This window comes from Apostichopus japonicus, chromosome 14, assembly GCF_037975245.1.
Source record: "Apostichopus japonicus isolate 1M-3 chromosome 14, ASM3797524v1, whole genome shotgun sequence".
NCBI lineage: Eukaryota > Metazoa > Echinodermata > Holothuroidea > Aspidochirotida > Stichopodidae > Apostichopus > Apostichopus japonicus.
The window spans coordinates 16,335,762-16,356,910 of NC_092574.1; the positions used below are offsets into that span (position 1 = coordinate 16,335,762).

Genomic DNA, 21,149 nt, shown 5'->3' on the forward strand with positions numbered 1-21,149 from the left:
ATTCGAGTGCCGAGTCTGGAGTGAGACACTTCGTCAATATATGAAGGCTACTAACTGCACGAAACACATCGTGTATGTTTCGCTTCTCGGCCTGTCGGCTAGGATCATGTGTAGCATTATGTTCCCCTTCTAGAGGATCTGTGATACACACCTGACGATGATCACACAGCAACAGTCTCGACGCAAGGGGACTGGGGTTGAGAGCGGAGCAGTCGTTTAATAGTTTGGATTTTCGTGCCCAGGTTCTTTCCTGTGTGACTTTTTTTGAAAAGCATCGTGTATGTTTCCTAATTTTCCCTGCGCCTCGCTCCGCAGGAAAGCCCTCACAGATAATCATAGACTACAAGCCCTTTACGCCATAATACACCAGTTATATTACTCAATGTAGGCGCCTACCTGTTATTGGAGTTTTACTCATTTTAGAGCCTAGCAAAGAGAAACAGTGGAATACCACCAGTGTTCGTTATCGCAAGCTGATCCCACGAATTGCTCGGAGCGTGAATTAATGATCTGCTCTATTGGCTCCAATTATAGCACGCTATAGCTAGGAAAGTTTTGTGATTGCGTAATAGACCTGACACGGTCGTAAATCGACCCAGGCTGTACAATTGGCCTGCATAGCTTCTTAACACCATTAGGCTCTTTGTGTAAACACTGAATTATGTTCATGTCTACAGTGTAGTTAATCATACAGCGTTCACACAAAGACCCTCGTACAAGAAAAAATATGTTGCAGACTAATTGGTAAAAATGGATCATTTTACGACCAAGGCAGGTCGATTACATCCTCTCAAGAAACTTGTACATGATAGCGTGCTATGTTTGGGAAATATACAGCAGACCTTCAACCTTGCAAAGAACTAATTTCTCCGAAGAAATTCGAAGGAATTGTAATATGTACTGCGACCTTTTTCATACCCATAGCACTACACCCACAACAAACATTACACGTTGACCATCCTCTGCACCACCAATTTTCCGTGCCGTGACCCATTGAATTTTGGCAACGAGTACCAAAGTTTCCGTCATTGGAAACCACCAGGCTTTGGCTATCTCATCAGAAAACAAAGTTCCCCCTATACTCCGTGAATCTTTGAGGGCACATAGTCGTCAGAATTGTCCCAATTTTTCCAATGAACCACCTACTTCCAAACATGCTTTCCCAATCTTCGACTCAACTCACAACTGAACAGTATCGTAACTCAATCTCAGTTCTTACCGTTAGGTCGGATATCTGATTGTCGGCAGTTCGAGGCTATACTTACATGGTCACCTTCTTGCTTTAGTTTCCACATGTTACTATTGACCTCGATCAGTTCCGCGAAACACATGATTCTTCAAGTAGCCTACTGTAGAATAGAAATTAACAAGTTACAAGTTACAGTGTCAGTGTTTCTTTTCATGAACACGAATCATTCCGGCATTCAGAAGGACCATACAAGTACTAACATAGGCCAGGTAAATTGATCTGAGGTTATACAGTGCTTCGAACACTTTTTACCGCCTCGTATGATACCACAACTACAAGTGGTACTGGCAGTGGTACTATAGTGGTACTTAATTTGGTAGTGCCAGTGGTAGGCCTAACGGCCTAAACTGAATTTTAAATAGCATTGACCCTACTAACTTAACCAAGTATAACTTAAAGGTAGTCTGTATAGGCCCCACATTATAGCACGCTATAAATAACTGCTAGAAGAATTCAAAAAGTACTTTCCTGAAGGTCTTTCCAAATTGTTCTCAGACATTTTTAATTAACACACAAGATGACTGAATGTTCCAGTGAGGAAAATTTCCTTGAAGGTTGTAATAAAAACAGTTAAAGAATGTTGAACATAATTGAATATCTAGCATATTTTGGGCCAATAAATCATACCTTTAAGTATGTATGCTACTAGTACTATCAAACGTTAGGCTATAACCTAAGTTAGGGCTAGGCTAGTTAACTTTAATGATCAGAAGGGCTAAGTCCTAAGCCTCGGTTAAAGTTAGCACAGAGGATGGGCACAGGCGGATGGGTAATTAACATAAGGGATCTTCAAACAATGTAAAACAATGGATAAACATTAAAAATAATTATGATTGCACTGATGGGCTGACAATAATGTAGTCTTGAAGGAGCAATCCTAGACGTTTAGCATATATATTTGAAAGACCTGTGAATATCTTGAGTAAACTCTAGTAGTTACTGATACATTACTACAGTAGCACTCAAACTTATCTTATTGTAACTAAAATCCTGCCTCAAGTCTATGTCAATTGTAACAAATTTGTCCCAGAGGATTCCTCATTCTGGCATGGTTATGTGGATAAATGTTATTTTGTTTGCTTTCCTTGCTCTTACTGGAAACAATTACCTTGTTTTCTGTTTGCAGGTGATGTTGACAGCTGACTACAGTACCATTGATTCATGTTTGATCATCATCGAAACATATTACAACCAAAGTCTTTTCTTGCTCAATTGAGTTAAAGTAAATAGATCCCGGTATTGTCAGGTTTATGCTGAAGAAACAGCGAGGATAGATAAAACAATAATGAAAAGGGAAACTGGTAAAATGTCTAGAAAGCGTAAAACCCATAAGGAACCAACACCTTTTCAAGTGCTAGAATTTGAAACCACTGTTGATAACAAAGAATCACTTGGAGAAGGTACAGAAAAAGTAAGTAATTTAAGAGAAAAAGCCATCAGTAAACCTAAAGCAAAAGGAAAGCAACTCAACTACTTAGGAAAGCTAGATGTTGGTAGCAGTACTGGTGGTGGTAGAACGAAGCATGACAGTGAAGACAAAGTCGAAGCAAACGAGGACCTTGCTAGAGTTGGGAGGAAAAGGAAAAAGAGGAAAAGGAAACCGAGAAACAATAAATATGAAGGCATGTCTAAGAAATTGACCGATGAAATTGAAATACAAAATGTGCAAACTGTTTGTCAGGAATCTAGACATAGGGATACACAAGAAAGCCAATCGGAATCGATTTTAGCGAAGGTCGGTTCTTATCAAAGTAAAGGAAGTAATATAGGTACTGAGTTAGCAAAGGATCATGAAGAGCACACAAGTACCAAAATGAGGACTAACAAGAAAAGGAAGAAGGTAGGGAAGGACAAGGTGAATGCCAAGAAGCAGAGAAAGGCTGATGGTGATGAGGATGATGATAATCAGATAGAAACTAGAGAGGGTGTCAATGGCAAGAAATCTGAGATGAAGTTTCGTAACCCGGTGGTCTCTGAACAGACAGATATTATTTATGTCAGTAAAAAAAGGCAGAAAAGGAGAGATCAGATTTGGAAGAACTCAAGAGAAGCTTGGGGACACCAACTGAAATCTGCCCGATTCAGGTTCATCAATGAGACGCTGTACAAGAGTAGTGGACACGAATCATTTAAACAGTTTAAAGGCAACAAGTCGTTGTTTCAAGTTTATCACGACGGGTTTAATCAACAGATACAGCAGTGGCCGGAGAATCCTGTGGATGTTATCATCAAGTACTTGAATAATAGGTAGGAAGAAATATAATTATTAAAAAGACAACAGTTTCTCTAAAATCAAACATTTCAAAGTAGTCAACAAGTTTTAATACTGCAAATGCCAATTTGATGTAGTCCGAGGTTGATTCATGAAACATAATTTTCATGTTATGATGAAGTAGAATTCACATGGTTAATGTAAATTAAAAAGCAACATTTCATTCTCAATTAATAAATTTATTGTCAGTTCTTATAATCACATACAGTTTTGCTGAATATTGAGTAATTAACATTTAAACATAACATTCTTCAGTTTTATTTTTGTGGAACAAAAAGGAAAGAGTTTTAATATCACCTAGACCCAATGTGAAGTTATATTGGTGGAAGTGGAAACAATAACACATTTTAAGGCATGTCCCCAAGGTAGGAATGGTGGTATGGATGGGGGGATTGGGTAAACTGTTTTATCAAAAGTTTTGAAAACTTTTATTAGTTTATATTGATGCATATTTCTTTCCACCTAAACAATGAAAGATTGATTTAAAACATGTCTTTTCAACTGTAGCTTTCTTAAAGGAACATGAGAAATTGTTTTGTCATTCTGGTTAACCTGATCAAGGAATTATCTCTGTCTGTAAGATTGCAGAATTTGATGATGGAATTATTCAGTATTCGGTATAAATGGTTTTTTCTCGTTCTTTATATAGACCACAGAACTGTATCGTGGCAGACTTTGGTTGTGGAGAAGCGAAGATTGCCCAGAGTGTGAAGCAGAAGGTCCACTCTTTTGATATTTTCCCAGCTAATGAGAGAGTCACTGTGTGCAATATTTCAAAGGTAGAGTGATATGTAATTCACATTTGTTGCTTGGAGGTAGTCATTAGAAACTGACTCACATTTTGCAAAAACCTTGATTGTCAACTGGCAGATGGTGTCACACTTACCCTTATGTGGAAGACCAGAATATATTCTAATTTACGAAACAAGAAGAAATCAACGTGTGATGCATATCTCAAAGTCATGTTTGCTTGGAGTTACCACAATGTTTTGCTAGATAGACCTGGTAGCATATCAAACAAGAGATTTACTCTGTGAGTTTGTAACATTTTACACCAGAAATTACAGCGGTAGATTAATTTTGTGTGATATGCTTGTAAATTATTCTGTGATACCATTTGAAAGTGTTATGTTATTGATTAATGTACTTGTGGGCCTAATGTAATTAAAAGAAATTCAATATATTCAAACTTGATCAAGAGAAAACCCTTCCAAGTTAGAAGCTAAAAGTTGTGGTGCACAATTTTGCTGGAATAGTTGTCACACACAAACACAGTTGAAGTGTAATTTGCCTCATAAATTGTAAATAATGTTCAAGAAATTATTTTATCATATAAAAGGAAACTATCCAATAATAATAATGGTGTTTCTATTGCAACTCTGCACTGCATTTTTCTGTAATGATCTGTCATACATGAAATTTAAAATTTGTTGACCGTAAGTAACATATGGATAAATTCTTTCAGGTTCCCCTCAAGTCCGAGTCGCTGGATGTGGCGGTCTACTGTTTGTCCCTGATGGGAATAAACTGGATAGATTACCTCAGAGAAGCCCACAGAGTCTTGAAACCAGGGTGAGTAATCAATTCGTAGCTCAAGTCAGCTTTTTGTGTACTAAATGCAGGTAACATTTGTTGATTGCAAACAGGGGCATACAAAAGGGGGAGGGGGTGGGGGATGTGAATTCAGTGAGGTCGTAGACCAGGGTTGTCCAACCTACGGCCCGCGGGCCACAGTCCGGCCCGCCGCAGGGTTGCGTCCGGCCCGCCAGAGATGCTCTACGGTGTGAAATTTAGTGAGCAGATTTATTGATAACAATTCGAAGCTATATAATCAATCATTCGAACCTTCTGGGTCCAAAAATCTGCATAGAGGTCAGTTTGTGTGACACTCTCTCAGCGGAGGGGAGGGGGGGGGTGTCGGCTGGACTTTATTCATCTGTTTAATCAGGAAGGAAAATAAATCAGTGCGCTCCGCCCGTAGTGCTCACATTTTGTTGCCTTGGGCTTCGCGCGAAAAATCGAGCGAAGGGTTCATGCGGCCCCCTCCTTCATCATAATCATTCCATGTGGCCCTCCTCTGCAAAAGGTTGGACAACCCTGTCTTAGACCCATGAAAGTAAGAGTAATAAAGAAGAAAAAAATGAAACCAAAATTGTAGTCTTAGTTTGTTCTTTAGGTACATTTGCAAGAATTGGATAATATTACATTATAAACAATCTGCTGCACCTTTGGAGGGCTACATAATATATTCTGTTGAAAATGTACTCCCTCTCAGAGATGTATTTCTGTACTTTAAAGATATCTTACAGGGAACAACAAATATCTGCAATTGTGATATTGATATTACTGATATCATCAAGATATTTCAATGCATTTTGTTGAGAGGGTAAAGAAGCTTGTGTTGATTGTACTCACATATTGGTACTGGACACTTTTATTCACTTCCATATAGAAATATTTGGGTATTCTTTCTCCCTTTGATTATTCTAAAAGTGGAATTCTGAAGATAGCAGAAGTTGCCAGTCGCTTTAAAGCAGTTGATGCTTTCATTGAAGTGCTGTTCAAGCTTGGTTTCCAAATTAAAAACAAGGTTTGTTCTTTGATGTGCAAACACAACTTTGTCACTTTAGATAAAGAAGTTTGAAGTTTCAGAAGTGTATGGGTGTTTTTTATTAAGTTTTGTATCATGTATGCTCTAGTTAATGACATAGTCATCTGAATGGAACGACTGAATTTATTCTAAAACTACTCTTGGATTTGTGGCTATATTTGAATAAAGAGGTTTTCAGCAGTTTATAGTAGTACCTAAATACTGCATGGTAGTTTATACCAGAGTTACAAACAGCCAGCGGTGTGAAGAGTCATGACACAAGTCACTAAATTTCGAATGTGTGTAAATCCAACAAGTTCATCAGTCTCTTTTCTTCCCTTGGTTAACGTGACTCCGCTCGGGAAAGAACACTGCTTAAGACTCAAGGTGGCTCTAATGTGATTGACTCACTTCGATTCTGCACACAGCTAACTGGGGGATTTTCTTTGGGTTCTTAAGCCCACAAGTTTTACATAGACATAATTGGATTTACTTTACACTATAACAGGATGAATGTTTTTGCAGACTACGTTGGGTCAATACAAGGAATTGTCTGTTAAAATATCTATAGGAAAACTGGAGAATTGTATGGATCACCATATCAGACACTGTAAGTAGAGTCATGCGGTTCAGGTTTGGGCACAGAGAATAATATATTCAATTAGGGATTCATTACAGATAATGGTGTTGATTAGACACATGAAGAAGTGACAGGGGATAACAAAGACCCTTTTCAAATCTATCCTCCCTGCCCTCCATCAGCTTCTGACATGATTAAGAGGATTAAGATTTTTGCATCTGCTCTGAACTCTGCATTCCAAGTATTCTATTACTTTTTTTCGTTATAGGACTTATCGAACAAGATGTTTTACCTTTTCGAGTTTGGAAAGAAAAATCCATGCAAGGAGGTTCCGTCATCGCTTTCAAGCATTCTGAAACCTTGTGAGTACAAGAGGCGTTGAAGTCTAGCAAGGGAGTGAATAGCTTAGTAGTATCTGTTGGCTACTACAGGACAGTTTTTTATATCCATGCACCCCTGAGAGGAAACTCAAGAAGTAATAGCATATTCTTGAGATTTGAATTTTAATGATTTTTATGAACTTTAATATCATTTCTATAACCATATGAAATGCTGAAATGGATGTATTTCAAGAAAGTTTCTGACTTTCGACAGGAATGTTTTCTGCTTCTCTCCTGAAAATATTAATTGTTTTGACGTTAACAGACAAGAGAATAAAATGAGCCAAATGGCAAGAAAAGAAATACTTTAACAAAAACAAATGCTCTATCAATTTATTAGAAAATGTTATTTTTAGTAAATGCAGAAGAGAGTCATTTGCTCTTTATGAAAGTCATTGATTTTTTAAGTCACATGAATAGTTAGATAGCAAAACTCACAATCAATATTTCAAGACAACACGATGCGAAAAAGGCATGTAGATAGATTAAATTTTAACTATACTTTCGTATATATATATTTGTCATAAAGTGCCAGTCCAAATAGACATGGGACCTTGTAAACTTAAAAAAACAATCTATTTTATGGCCGGGGGGCTTTGAAATTGGATCATTTCTCTGTCGAAACTGGATATACCCATTTCTATGGTGTGACCCCACCGCCATCTAACCCTCTCCCGATATTATAAGGAAAAGTGAACTTGATATAGTAATAGTAAACATTGGCCCACCAGGAGAGATAGATACCTCAAACTTGTGCAGCTCCAGTTTCAAAGCTTAAGTAATCTTATACTCCTCATACATAACTGGGACTGACCTCTATACATAGAGTTGTGCCATTTTATTTCATTTTTAGTAAAATATATCTAACATCTATGTCCATAATTACTGAAAGCTTTAAACACATTTGCTCAGGCTTTGAGCTAACAATGTTTTTTTGTTTTTGTTGTTTTTAAAGTAAATGGTAATTTATCTTCACGTATCAAAAGAAGGAAACATTAAGCTTGCACATCATCTAACTTGTTATTAAGTATAAATTTCTGCATGTTCTTCATAATTAAGACCATTAATTGCTTTATGATACAGAGAAATATACAGTTGCCTAAATGCTTCATCCAGCTGAAAAGGAACAAACTTCCAATTTGTTCTAAAAAAAATTCTATAGACGATACATACGGTATTTACACTTTATTCCAATATTTTAACATGTGTTTATAGCAACCAAACAAACAGCAATGAGTATTTCATACATTCAAACCTGACATGGCAAACCTTTAATCCTGACATAAAAACAACCAGAAACTTTTTATAACACTCAAATATCTTTTTGAATATTTGTAATTGTATCCAAGATGCTTTAACGTTTAGCTCAAGCCTTTGCAATCTTTTAAAACTCTTTAAATACTGCTTTAGGTTGAAAGAGGTGACAACACTTTCCCAAACATTGCAAGAATTTACAGAATCTTTAACAGCTTTGGGATTTTAGAATAAGATTTAAATTGCCTCTCACCACAATTCAGTCACTAAAATGCATATATATATATATATATATATATATATATATATATATATATATATATATATATATATATATATATATATATATATATATATATATATATATTATATATATATATATATATATATATATATATATATATATATATATATATATATATATATATATATTATATATATATATATATATATATATATATAATATATTAGAAAAAGCAGAGAAATACGAGATGATTCGTAATTGACAAATAAAAGCTTAGCCGGGTGTGTGAGTCAAAATCCTGTGACAATTTTATGTACATAATGCACATTGGATTTTCCTTTCATTGGAGAGTACCATCTTTTGCTATTTAATTAACTGAAAGGTAGTTTATATATATGTATATACATGTATGTATATATATATATAAATATATATATATATATATATATAGCTACATATATATATATATATATTTATATATAGATAGATCAATGTGAACAAATAATAATGGTAATAATAATATCGCAAATGACTATATAGTTTACACTTTGACACTTCATAAAAGACAAGTTAGCTACCATTGATATCATCATTTTTATGCTGCATAATAACGTTTCCATAACAGTTACATTTATTTATTTATTTATTAATTTAAGCATTTTGAAAGAGATTGGCAAAAATCCAGGCTTAAGTGGCAAGATAATCATTGCTGTATAAAAAAAAAAATGATATCACTCAAAAACTGTTAAAAAGTCTGAATTACTTGGAAGACCTTTGCCTTATATTCTAAAATTGTCCTTATTACCATTATTTGTAACAAGGTGCATTTGACAAATCTAACCCAATGTGATGGCAATACTGCTACCTCTACTACTACTACTGCTAATAACAATAATAAACTTGATGGCTTGGAAGTCCTATATCATAGACAAAAGGGAATTTTTAGATTTACACAAACTTTTCCTTTAAATGCATTGAACACATTACAGAAGGGTATTCGAAATTTTGTATCAAGTTAACTGCATGACTGACTGGTTCTTCTCTTGAACAGAGAAAAAAAGGGGAAAAATGTACATTCGCCGATGAAACTACAGAACACGATTAATCTCAGATTATAGTGTCTTAATTTGATGATTGGTGTTCTTTCAAATCACTTGCATGTAATTATTATACCAATAGGGGAGATCTTTTACAGTCAGTCAAGTGTTTCAATTTTAACACAGAGACAAAGATCTTTAGCAACAACGAAATATTATTCTTGGATCCAACAACCGAGATGAATCATCCTGTTCTATATTCAATGACAAATTGTATTTTTTTCCTTTTTCTTTCCATGATTGGTAAGTATCTTTCTGAATTTTTAAGATTCATTTTTGACTTGATGGAAACATTGTCAAAGAGTTACAAAATATACAGAATCCTATGAAAGCCATCAAAGTATTAAGTACACAATTTCAAACCAAACTTCAACATCCAGAATTTGACCCAGTATAATGCCCAAATAGAGAAAGAAAAACATAGTTGGCTATGAAACTAACACTTTAGATGCTATACACTTGCGACAACTTGTTACCAGCCAAACTCCAAATTTGATTTTGACTACAAAGTACATTCGAGTGTTTGAAAATAGTAGTTGAAATGATTACATTGAAGACTGAACAAACTTCAGCAAGGCACCTGAGGAAGAAATCTCAAGTAAAATACATGTTCCATCATCTGTGAAGGCAGCTTCTGTATGAAATGATTGACAACAGTTTTAAAAAATGTTTAAATCTATTTATTTGTATTTTGAGACTATTTCTTGCTCTGATGCCATTTGTTGTAATACTTGACTGCATGATTGTCTCCGAAGAAAAAAATTATCACTTTGGACAAACCCATGTATGAAGTTCCTGATAGAGGATTAAATCTTAATTTGAATGTATGTACATATTAGATCCTCCTGCAAGCAGGAACTCGCGAAGCCATCATTGGCTTATCAAAGCAACAAGCTTACCGAAGTCAGTCTCTTCGATTCATATTTAACGTCCATGATTATGAATTGTCAATTGTCAGCAACTCTGTAACTGGACGACATGCATTAATCTTGGATTTGTGGAAAAGCACACTCACAGATCAAAGGCCAAGCGCTGCTAGATTTCTTCGCCTTATGGCATCAAGATTTGATACAATTCTTATGTCTGAGGCAGTATAGGGTGCACTAATTATGTCTCTAGCTGTAACATGTCCGTGGCTTTTAAGGCCTGGGATTAAGTCGTTTACACCAGAGCTTCCTCAGTTATCTCCTCCTCACCATACTGACCCCAGCTTTCTCTAGCACTCTTGGCAGATGGTGGAGGCGGTGCACTTCGAACCTGGGATGAAGATGGGAAAGATGAAAAGACACTCAGTGTAAATTGGGGGCTAAAGCAACACATTTGGTGAATATGCAGAGAACGATTTGTATGTTAGTGCATAGGAAAATGTTCTACAAAATAGGAAAATTGCTGCCCAAAAGCAAAGTTTGTACACACTGAACTCAACCACTTTATTTTCAGCATTTTATGAGAACCATTTATGAAGCTAATTCAGAAAGGTCCAAATCGATCATCAAAATGTGAATACTACATTATTCACTGATGTGTCTTAGGGTGTTTCTGTTTATCAATTTTTTTACTATGTTGTTGCTGCTTGTGAGGTCATGTTAAATTGAGTAACATTTACTTGACGGGACAGGGGGGGGGGAGGGGAGGGAGGGAGACAAATATATTCAAATACATTGCAAGGTATTACTAACTATTTTATCTGGCATTCCTGGGTATATAAATATGTAGTTATTCGTTTTCATGATCTTATGTGATGTACAGTGGAAACCGGTATGACATACGTTCAACTTTTACAATGGAATGTATGACCATCTTACCGGCTTTATAGAGGGAGACATAGGACTCTGAGGAGCAGACCTTATCTGCTGTGTGTTGTAGCTGTCTGGGTATTCATACTCTGTAGCTAGAGTGCCTGAGAAAAGGGATGTAAATTTCAATTTAGTTACAAGTCATATCATTCTAATGAATGATCTAAGCAAGGACTAGTACATGACAAAACCATAAAATACAAAAAAAAAACAATACAAACACATAGAAAACACATAGATACATAAGGTTACCATATATTCTGGTTAATCAGGACTGGCCCATTTTTTTTTTTACTGGCCCATATTTTTTTTTTGGTAACAAATATATTTGTCCTGCCAAAAAGCTAAATTTTCCAAATTTTGAAAAACGTTTTTGTGACGTCCAAAGAATTTCACTGCTTTCGTGATACGCAATCTAAAGAAGAACGCTTGTAGTACGCATCACTATGTGACCGTTTTGGAAGCACAATATTCACCTTTTTCCTACAAATATTGTTGTAAAACCAAAGAGACTCGACACAGTACTACAGGTTGGTATATAAAGTTGTTACTCTGCCACCATTTGATATGCAGCCCTCTTTGAAAACCCAAACTTTTCTTCCAGGAATCGGTGTCCCACTTTTCCACTAACTATATTTAAGGTAACCCTATAAATCATAGAGCAACTTTATTATTAAAGATTTTTTATGGGCCAGTTGTGTGATTGGCAGGCCTTGCATTGCCAATCGAAACTAAGTATGATAACATCACAAGGGATGCTGAAGCTTTCAGAATATTGCAAATAGTTAAAAACAATTGACAATTTGTAGTAAGTGAAGATTTTAGCCGACAATCTACCTGGCCGTTCAGTTTAATATGGCTGTAAATTAAAACCTTCACTTTGTATCACTATGACCTATTTTATGAGTCTTAGGTTGATCATAACCCAAATGCTATGAAGGAGTTTACATTTCTAAAATTTCTACCATTTTTTGAACTGCAGAGGTCTGAAAGGAAAAACTTGGCAACTTTTTTCCATCTAAGCACCGTCCACTTTACCACAATTTCTGAAAAGGCAACACACATCGCTTCAAATGGTCAATCTTTGAGGTTTCTCCATCCGTAGCACCTGGACAGGAGTAGCCTGAGACAACTCTGCCCAATGAAATGGTCAAAAGTATCAAACTGTCCATTTGTTTCTTTGCATCTTATTCAAGTACAAATGACACACGCGATCATATTACCCGATAAATTCAATCAGAAGAATGAGAAATGATAGTACACAAAAAGAAAAGAACAAACAGCAGGGCAAAATGTCAGGTTTCCAAAAGCAGAGCTTCATATCATGAGCCATTGAACAAATCTGAAAGTTGGAATGAGTTTAACGCCATGTTTTTTCATTTATTAATTTAAATTCCTTTTACAAAAGAGGTTTCATTCGTGTTAGAAAAGATTTTGCAATGTCATGATTCAAACTTTCCACAATGCAAACATATGGTATCCATTTATAATCATGTTATATATTCTCTAAGCTAGTTAATACTGTTTTATTTGAATCTGAAACTGAATAAACAACTTGAATCTCTCAAAAAAAAATTCTACAAATTGTTCTGTAGATATCAACAATACTTGTGAGCTATTATAGTAAACAGTCCTCATTTTCAGCTGAGGAAAATTTGCTTCAAGTGCATCAACCTCCATTTTCTGTTCCTTTCTTTATTACCAAAACTTAGAAGATTTATCAGAACATTCCATTGGTATGTTCACTATGGTTAAATGAAAACTGAACATGACGCATGCAATTTGTTAATTTAAATACATGCATCTGACACGGATGAAAAACAAAATAAAATAAACAAAAAATGAGTACCGAAATTAGCAAATGAAGCTGGTCTTGCAATTTTTCCATGAAGCCCTTCCATGCCTGCAAAACAAAGTAACAGAACAAAATAGAACACTACATTCTAAAGGGTTTGTGACCATGGCACAGACTGGAGCATAACTTGCTACCTGCTTAGTGATTTAACAGGGAGCACTGGGGCCTTTGGGTTTGGCACTACCTTCATTGGCTCCCAGTGATGTGCACAGGATTTCAAATGGGAGGAGAGCGAGGGAGAGGGACGGAGGGGAGACTCTAAATTTCCTCTGAATAATTTATGTAGGGGCTAACACTCTTATGGAAGGCCCAGAGATGAATGAAGCATTTTATAGAGATGACGATATGGCCCTGAGGTCATTTATTGAAGTGATTCCCATGTGGGTTGAAAAAAAGGAGTTTACACACGGGGGAGGTCAAATTCTCACCCTGCTGAATTTAAACTGTCCCTTGACTGAACCATTTTCCCTCAACTGACGATGGCAGGCGGGTGACCATGTCCCCCTCCCCCATTGTGCACGCCACTGTCGTCTAAGACCCTGCAGCGAACCTGTTCCGAACCATTAAGTTGATAGACCAATCTGCCCCTGATGGCCACAATATTACAATGGCTACAACCTTGCAGTGAGACTGTTAAAAGAGTTCTTCACTGCATACGCCAATGTTCATGCAGCTCATTATTCATACACTGTTTGTCATGCAAATTTATGAAAGGTGAATGTTTATGCATTTAACTTGTGTTGCAGGTTATCAATGGAAATACAAAATATTTGTTATTTATAGCCATTAGCAAAATCTATAATCATGCAGTTAATAATAACTACAAGCAAATAAAAAATATTAGATGGAAGGAAGTGAAACCTTTTTCAAAGTGGGCTGTTTGTGTTTATTGTTGTAGGAGAGGGGGGGGGGCAGGCAGAGGAGTGGTGATGTACATCTGCTAACTGAATGTTCTACAATTATTTCCCACTCTGTGACAAGGAGAGGGAGAGGAAGGGGGGACAATGGTCTTGTCAATGGAAGGAGAGGGAGAGGAAGGGAGACAATGGTCTTGTCAATGGCAGGGAAGGGAGAGGGAAGGGGGGGGAACAAGGGAGGCTATGCCACTGTCTCCTTTGGATATCATCTGACTGTGACATATGTTAATTTGCTCCTCACATGACCCAAATTATAGTTTTTATGATATTCCCAAGCATTTAATGTTAATGCTCAAGTGCTGATGTATATTATTTACTTTGCAGAAATACTAGCTGTAAATGTAATAAACAAATTAGCCTTGTAAAATGATACAAGCAAGCTACTATGCAACTAGGGTTAAATATGTACCCAGGTAATAATGTGGCCAAAAAAACTAAAACGCCAGATTGCTAGCTTTGAACTCGATAAGGAAGTATGGATGACAGCCACCATTATCACAGCACACTCTCTCTCTCTCACCACCTACAAACTCTGACTAGTTGATACTTTGTAACATTTGACCTAGAGCTGCAGATAAGTCACAACAAGGAGGGGAGTGTATGTCCGACCAAATGGACAGGCCAAATTTTTAAAGATGGACAACCAGGCCTTACATTTTATTTCCCTCCAAACAGCATTTTTGGTTGTCCGAAAAGGACGTAGTGAAAATAATAATGGATCGTTATGACGTAAACTGCAGGAGAGATGTGTACGTAAATTTGGCAAATAGGACACCAGCTTTGGGGGTCATTCCAATTTAACATATTACCTATTAGACGGTATTTAGATAACGATGCAACCAGAATTTGGTGTAACCAGCGAAAGGTCTATCAGATGACCTCAAAACCTGATTTTACCTCCGAACAGAAATTTCGCAGTCTCGGTCGAACTTTCAAAAGGACGACCTTTGTGTCAATGCTGTTTACAGTTGCCATCATTGTTTTTGATGCTTTGATGTTTAAGACTGATTAATTAAACTAATAATAGTGTGAGAATCAGTAGTACTGGCGATGATTTTAGGAAGAAGGATATAAATCCAAATAATGCTGGAATACATAAAATAAGCTTAAAATTCTCTTCTAGTGCAAAGTATAAATGGTCATGGTATGGAAGTTGGAGAAAGTGCTAAGATAGGCCAACCAACCAATCAGCTACCATGTGATATGTATACTAGTAGAGAACTTCTATCCGTGCTCTGGCAACCTAGGAAAGTGTCAAATAGAGGAGCAAATATTGGTGGTGCCTATCCTGAAGGCATCTGGGAATTTGTGGAATATCTTATTGAATGATAAGGACCAAGACATACACTGTAGGAGAGATGTGTAAGTTTGGTGAGTAGAATACCAGTTTGGGGACGATACCAATTTATCAGTTTACCTATTCGGGGGTATTTAGGTACGATGCAACCGGGCCTGCTGAATTTGATGTAAATGAAAAAAATAAACGGTTATGTAAGAAAATGGAAAAGCGCTATTATAGTTCAAACAACCAATCAGCTATGATATCATATGTTATGATATAATATCATATGTCATATCATATCATATATGATATATTATCATATATCTATCATATGATATGATATGAATCATACGATATGTAGGACATACTAGTAGAGAAATTCTATCTGTGCAATGGCAACCTAGAAAAGTGATGAATTTTAGTGTCAATGGAGGAGCAATATTTGTGGTGGTTATCCTGAAGGTATCTGGCAATTGTGGAATATCTTAATAAATGAAGGATTTCTAATGATATTCTACCTGAGTTACATACATGGTACAAATACATATATTATACAACAAATTTGACAGCTAAACTTTTTTTGCTTTTATAATTTTTTGTTACCTAGAATCACTGAGCTTGACTACCATTGTCTTATATTTACAACTCTGTGTTAATCAGACAGCTCACCCAGTCATACATTGCAGACTGTTATCTGTGTGGGCTACAGTTGTTGTGATGAGGTCAACAGACCCCATCACACTAATTAAATTGACTTAACCTTTCTCTGTATAATACGATTGCTCACTAAAAGTGCAAACATTTTCTGCAAAAGGCCCCTTGATTCTAATCTCACACGCTGTCGTACACCACAGTAGACTTCTACATATCATGGTCTATTGCTTTGAACTGTAATATCCTAATAAAACACTATAAAATACTGCATCTCTTTCATCTTTCATGTACTATAAAATAAAATCCAGATCATTTAACTGCAAATCCCATAAATCAACTCTGCTTTCTACATACAGTGCCTTTTTTTTATCTTTCTACTACGTAAGTAAAACAGAGAAAAGGAAAAGAAAACCAAAATATCATTTCATATTCAATGATGGTGCAAGAATCAAGACAAGTGCAGCTTTACAGAAGACACTCTTTACCAGAATTCAAGCCGTATGGAAACCGTCGGTAACTGCGATGTTTCATTTTTTTGGAAAGAGTCAATGTGTGCTGAGCGTAGACCAGAGCTGGGACGTACAAGCAAGAGACAAGTTCTTAGATTTATTTTTATGATTTAATTTATTCATTACTAAACAAAGAAATTGACCATAGTGAGTGACAATGGGGCCTACAGTCAAGAAGATCCAGAGATATTACACTTCTGCTCCTAATTAATTCCTTTACAGCCCCACCATTTCTCACCGCCTCTACTCTGATAGAAAATTGAAAAAAACAAAAACGAAACAAAAATAAAAAAATAATATACTGTGGTCCTACCGTCCTGGCAGTTATTTTTTTAACTTAAGCTGTAATATATTTGGGTACACAAAGAACCCTGACTGCCCTCTTCCCCACACCACTTCCTCCCACCCCTCACCTCTGTTACTCTCCATGTCTCGCTACTCAAATTCACACTTCAATAGGCCTCCATCCTCTGTCTGCCATGGGTATAAAGGGGTTAGACACACTCAGTCTTGTCATAATAAACAAATGGCTAGAGAAACAGCCACACTGGAGAAACTAAGAGGAACTTAGCTGGCAAAGGGGAAATATAGATGTTAAGCCTACAGCACCATGACTTGCACCAGGTGACACCATTAATGTTGAACTGAACTACCATTCCCTGGTACTTTCTACTGTGAGTCCATACTCATACTACATAATACACCATACCAACACCATCGGAACTAGATCGCTGCATCACCTTCAACCCATTGGCTAACTTCTGACTGAATGTATGATTTGGTGAGAGAACATGCTTTTCAACGGTCAATTGAGTGAATGAAAAAGTTTATAGTAGAACTTGCAGGAACACCATAGATTTATCATTTTTTGGTCACATGATCAGCTTTTTTTCCTACCACAATTGATCAACAAAAAGTCGATAATTACTGAAACATTGTTCAGAGATGATTTAGTCTGATACTACGGATACGATGACTTTGTGTTAGACGTGAATCCACCATACCTGCATATATTGGTTTTGTTTCCGGACATGGGTAATGGATAGGAACCCATTAACAATTTAATGAGGGCAACAAGAATATCCAGGAACCTTTTTTTTTGTAGTTGTTAGAAATGAAAGCATAACTAAATATTAGTAAGCGCAATATGGTAAGTACCGCTGTATGAAGCTCGTCTAGTAACTACATCGCTCTCACCCTCCTCTGGTATCCCCGGGGTGAAGCATAGCTCCGGCAATGGAGGGGGGGCAAAATCAGGCGGTGCAAAGTCAGGCGGTCCAAAGTCTGGAGATGGACATTCTTCTTCCTCTATATCCTGCGGAAACAAAACCATCGATAGAAGATTGGCTACTGTATTTTTTGAAATTATTAAATTTATTTGTGAATCAAATATTTGGCCGAAAGGGGATTAAAGACCCCATACGTTTCCATCAAAGAAATGGTTGTTAGCCTCAGTTTTATTGTAATCAAAGTATGTACTGAGTTCCCTATCTGGCAACCATGGAGATGAAAAGGGTTCACCCCAATGGCTCAGTTGATAGAATGGTTATAACCATATGATCACTGGGTAGTAGGAAGTGTATACTATTCTCTGGCAAAAACTTTCTTTGATCTGACCAAAATTGCTTTTGTCATCCTGAGAGTGAGCATCATAAATGACATGTGTAATGATTTGTAAAGCAAAATGATAACTTGATGATGTAGAAGCTAATGGAAAAAAATTTCAACTCATCAGAAATATCTACAACTTAAAGAATCAGCAGTATTTCATGAAAATAAGCTGTAAAGTCAAATGATGTCCAGCCATCCTGGAACTTCAGATAGCAATTTACATCGTCTCTAAGACCATTTGTCCGTCACAAAAGACATTTAATTGTCTAAATTTAACACTCTATACCTGAGGAAACTTTGAAAGTTCACAACCTCCAGAAAAGCATATTTAGAAACTTTCACCGACTACAGGCTACTAAAACCTTAGGTCCCCTTCTGATGTGTCAATTACTAGTATAAGTTGGACGTGTCTAGGTCTTATGCATATCTACTACCCAAATCCACAGTGGGTATTGTTAATTAGTTGAAATTACATCGAAACAGATTCTTAAAAAATTTTGAGACCCTTTTTATTTGCAAAACATACATTAGCACAAAGATAAGCTTTCATAAAACTTTTGTGCTGTTAAATTCACATACAATATTTAACAATAAAACTGGTAAATATAACTACCAGCTATTTGCAATTTTCCAACACTGAATATATATATATATATATGCTGAAGCATTTGCAAGGAACACTGTAACAACTGACAATAACTTGATTGAAGTCAAATTGGTGATCAAATGTAAAATTAGTTTGTGTAATTTTGTTGGGATATTAAACACAAATAGCTGTTTAACTAAAGCAGCTTTACTGAGTTTGCTTTTACTTATTACTCAATATAATTTAATATGCGATATCCCATAAAATATATAGCTTACTTGAAATCAAGTTTCTGAAGTGATAAGTTGAAAATTTTGGAGCTTTTCTGAAATAGCTTTATGATTCATACCTGCTATGAAATTTGTCCTGCTGATGAAATGTTTAGGATCGAACCAAATTTGTTACATACTCCCTAGGTAACTTAATTTAATAAAATACTCTAACAGGGTGTTTTCTTGTGGCTTTTTTTTTGTTTTGGTTGTATACATTTTGCTCTTATTCTGAATAACACTTTTGAGTATAAACCAAATTGCTGAACCAACTCTAAAATGTTGCTTTGACCGTCAAACTAAAAGAAAAGAAAAGATTAAACAAAAAAATACCAAAGCAAATCATCCCAAAAGTTTTGAAATTCTTGATAGTTACATGATGTTATGTTTTGTGTTTGGTTTTTTTCTTGCTCAATATTTCTTTCAATTTACTACAGCTATTGAATGGAACCCACCAATGACAGGAATAAACCAAAGAGTTTTCATGCATGCAGAAAAGTATGAAAAAACACCAGTAACCAGTTACATTACCATGACTACCTTCATCGGTAAAGTCTAAAAGTCATCAGTATTTCCCCAAAATATGCTAGAAATCCAAATAATAGTCAGACATGCTCAACAATCACAAGCATTTTACTTCTACCCATTTTCAAAGTTTGTAAATTCCTGGGTAGAGAATGATTCTTTGTTAACACTAACTGCGCCAAAAGTCGAAACTGATTTCGTTGCAAATTACAACACCGTTTTTGCAACGAAGCATCCTTAATTATGCCAAAACAGACCCCTCTAGAAAGACGGCCTTCCATAGAAAGGTTACATCTAAGTTCAGTAAATGTACCACCCCTTATAAATCCTGCATATGGGCAGGCACCCAAGATTTTTATCTCAAGGAGACATCTACTTGAATTATTCAAATAGACACTACTAAATGTCTGGCGATAATTTCGAAAAAAAAGTTGGAACCAGCGGGAATAAAAATTTGGAAACTTTTAGGTTGCTAACATTTTCATAGACACTGATGCCACGGTCACGCCAGTTTATGATACATCCCTGTACGATTGAAAAACTTGGACGTTGAAGGCATTGCTTCGTTGTGCTCTTTAAATGGATTGTTCGACCTGACTTGAGCAGGAATTAAGCATCTACAAACACCATTTCGCAATTCCAGGAAATTGAAACAAGAAGTGAAAGTCGGAAGTGTCAATACAAACTACAAAGTAAACTCACGGTTCCTAGTTTTCTTTTCCTTTTTGGTTCTACATAAAAGGGAAGTCTTGAGAGCTTACAGAATAAAAAGATTTGACCTTGTGCTACTCAAAGAACCATAATATAACAAAGCTAGAAGTGATACCTTATGAATTGTTTCTCCCATTTACTGAATTACACAGTACAACTTTTAATTTTCTCTCTTTGAGATTTGATTCAAAATGTTAACAAGAATAAATTTAACTACTTCTGGTGACTTTTGATCAAACCACTGATGAAACCAGGTAGCTGAAGGATATCTAACTAAATTGAAGTACAATTTCAGAGACATCTTCACTGCTTTTTCTCCTACAAAAGAATAATTGTGCTATTAGCATCAGAAAGTTAACTGTACAACATCCTCACTGGATGTCCATTTTCAAAGATTTTTGCCATGCTGATTATACAGCCAGTTGGAACAGTTTTCTGATGCTAGTGTCTCTCTAAACTGTCCTCCCATATTTTCAAGCACTGGTATTGACAGTATAAACAGTTCCTAATCTCTATCTGATTCTAATGCTAGTACCACTCTATACTGTCCTATCATATCATGCTTATAAGCACTCATGTTCACAGTATGAACAGTTTCTAACCTTTATCTGATAGAAACATGATAATCATACTGCTAATACTGACAGTACCAGTGCTTTGAAAGTTGGACATGAAAGCACAGTATAAGAAAAATTGTCCCAACTGGGTGGTTTACACATGCAATTCACATGCATTTTAAACAAGATGCAAAGAGAGTCCAATCTTGCA

General features: G+C 36.0%; 2 protein-coding genes across 14 annotated transcripts in view; one reads left to right on the forward strand and one right to left on the reverse strand.

Annotated features, from left to right (window-relative positions):
- The first annotated feature begins 691 nt into the window (after positions 1–691).
- On the forward strand, positions 692–8,681 carry LOC139980166 (uncharacterized). 2 transcript variants are annotated; one of them, XM_071991612.1, is made up of 6 exons: positions 698–1,458; positions 2,376–3,496; positions 4,171–4,300; positions 4,987–5,093; positions 6,015–6,111; positions 6,960–8,681. In XM_071991612.1, the coding sequence occupies exons 2-6, from the start codon at positions 2,535–2,537 to the stop codon at positions 7,071–7,073; spliced, it is 1,410 nt and encodes a 469-aa protein (XP_071847713.1). In that variant the 5' UTR covers positions 698–1,458; positions 2,376–2,534; the 3' UTR covers positions 7,074–8,681. The 2 variants fall into 2 exon arrangements, with proteins under 2 accessions (XP_071847714.1, XP_071847713.1); XM_071991613.1 differs by lacking the exon at positions 6,015–6,111 and having other exon boundaries at positions 692–1,458.
- Positions 8,682–9,283: 602 nt separating this feature from the next.
- Positions 9,284–21,149, reverse strand: part of LOC139980175 (F-BAR and double SH3 domains protein 2-like) — a 60,437-nt gene continuing 48,571 nt past the window's right edge. For 2 of the 12 annotated variants that reach the window (XM_071991625.1, XM_071991632.1), the window contains 5 exons: positions 17,877–17,994; positions 16,656–16,742; positions 13,312–13,365; positions 11,472–11,566; positions 9,284–10,923 (listed from right to left, as the gene is read on the reverse strand). In XM_071991625.1, coding sequence (XP_071847726.1) covers positions 10,828–10,923; positions 11,472–11,566; positions 13,312–13,365; positions 16,656–16,742; positions 17,877–17,994 — 450 coding nt within the window. In that variant the 3' untranslated portion in view covers positions 9,284–10,827. Of the gene's footprint in view, positions 10,924–11,471; positions 11,567–13,311; positions 13,366–16,655; positions 16,743–17,837; positions 17,995–21,149 lie in introns of all 12 variants that reach the window. The other 10 variants (XM_071991624.1, XM_071991629.1, XM_071991630.1 and 7 more) reach the window with 7 other exon arrangements.

Excerpts from the sequence above, each read along its gene's own strand:
- LOC139980166 (XM_071991612.1), top strand. The coding sequence starts at position 2,535 with ATGAAAAGGGAAACTGGTAAAATGTCTAGAAAGCGTAAAACCCATAAG. Across the intron at positions 5,094-6,014 it reads CACAGAGTCTTGAAACCAGG|TGGAATTCTGAAGATAGCAG; the intron begins GTGAGTAATCAA and ends TTATTCTAAAAG. Across the intron at positions 6,112-6,959 it reads GTTTCCAAATTAAAAACAAG|GACTTATCGAACAAGATGTT; the intron begins GTTTGTTCTTTG and ends TTTTCGTTATAG.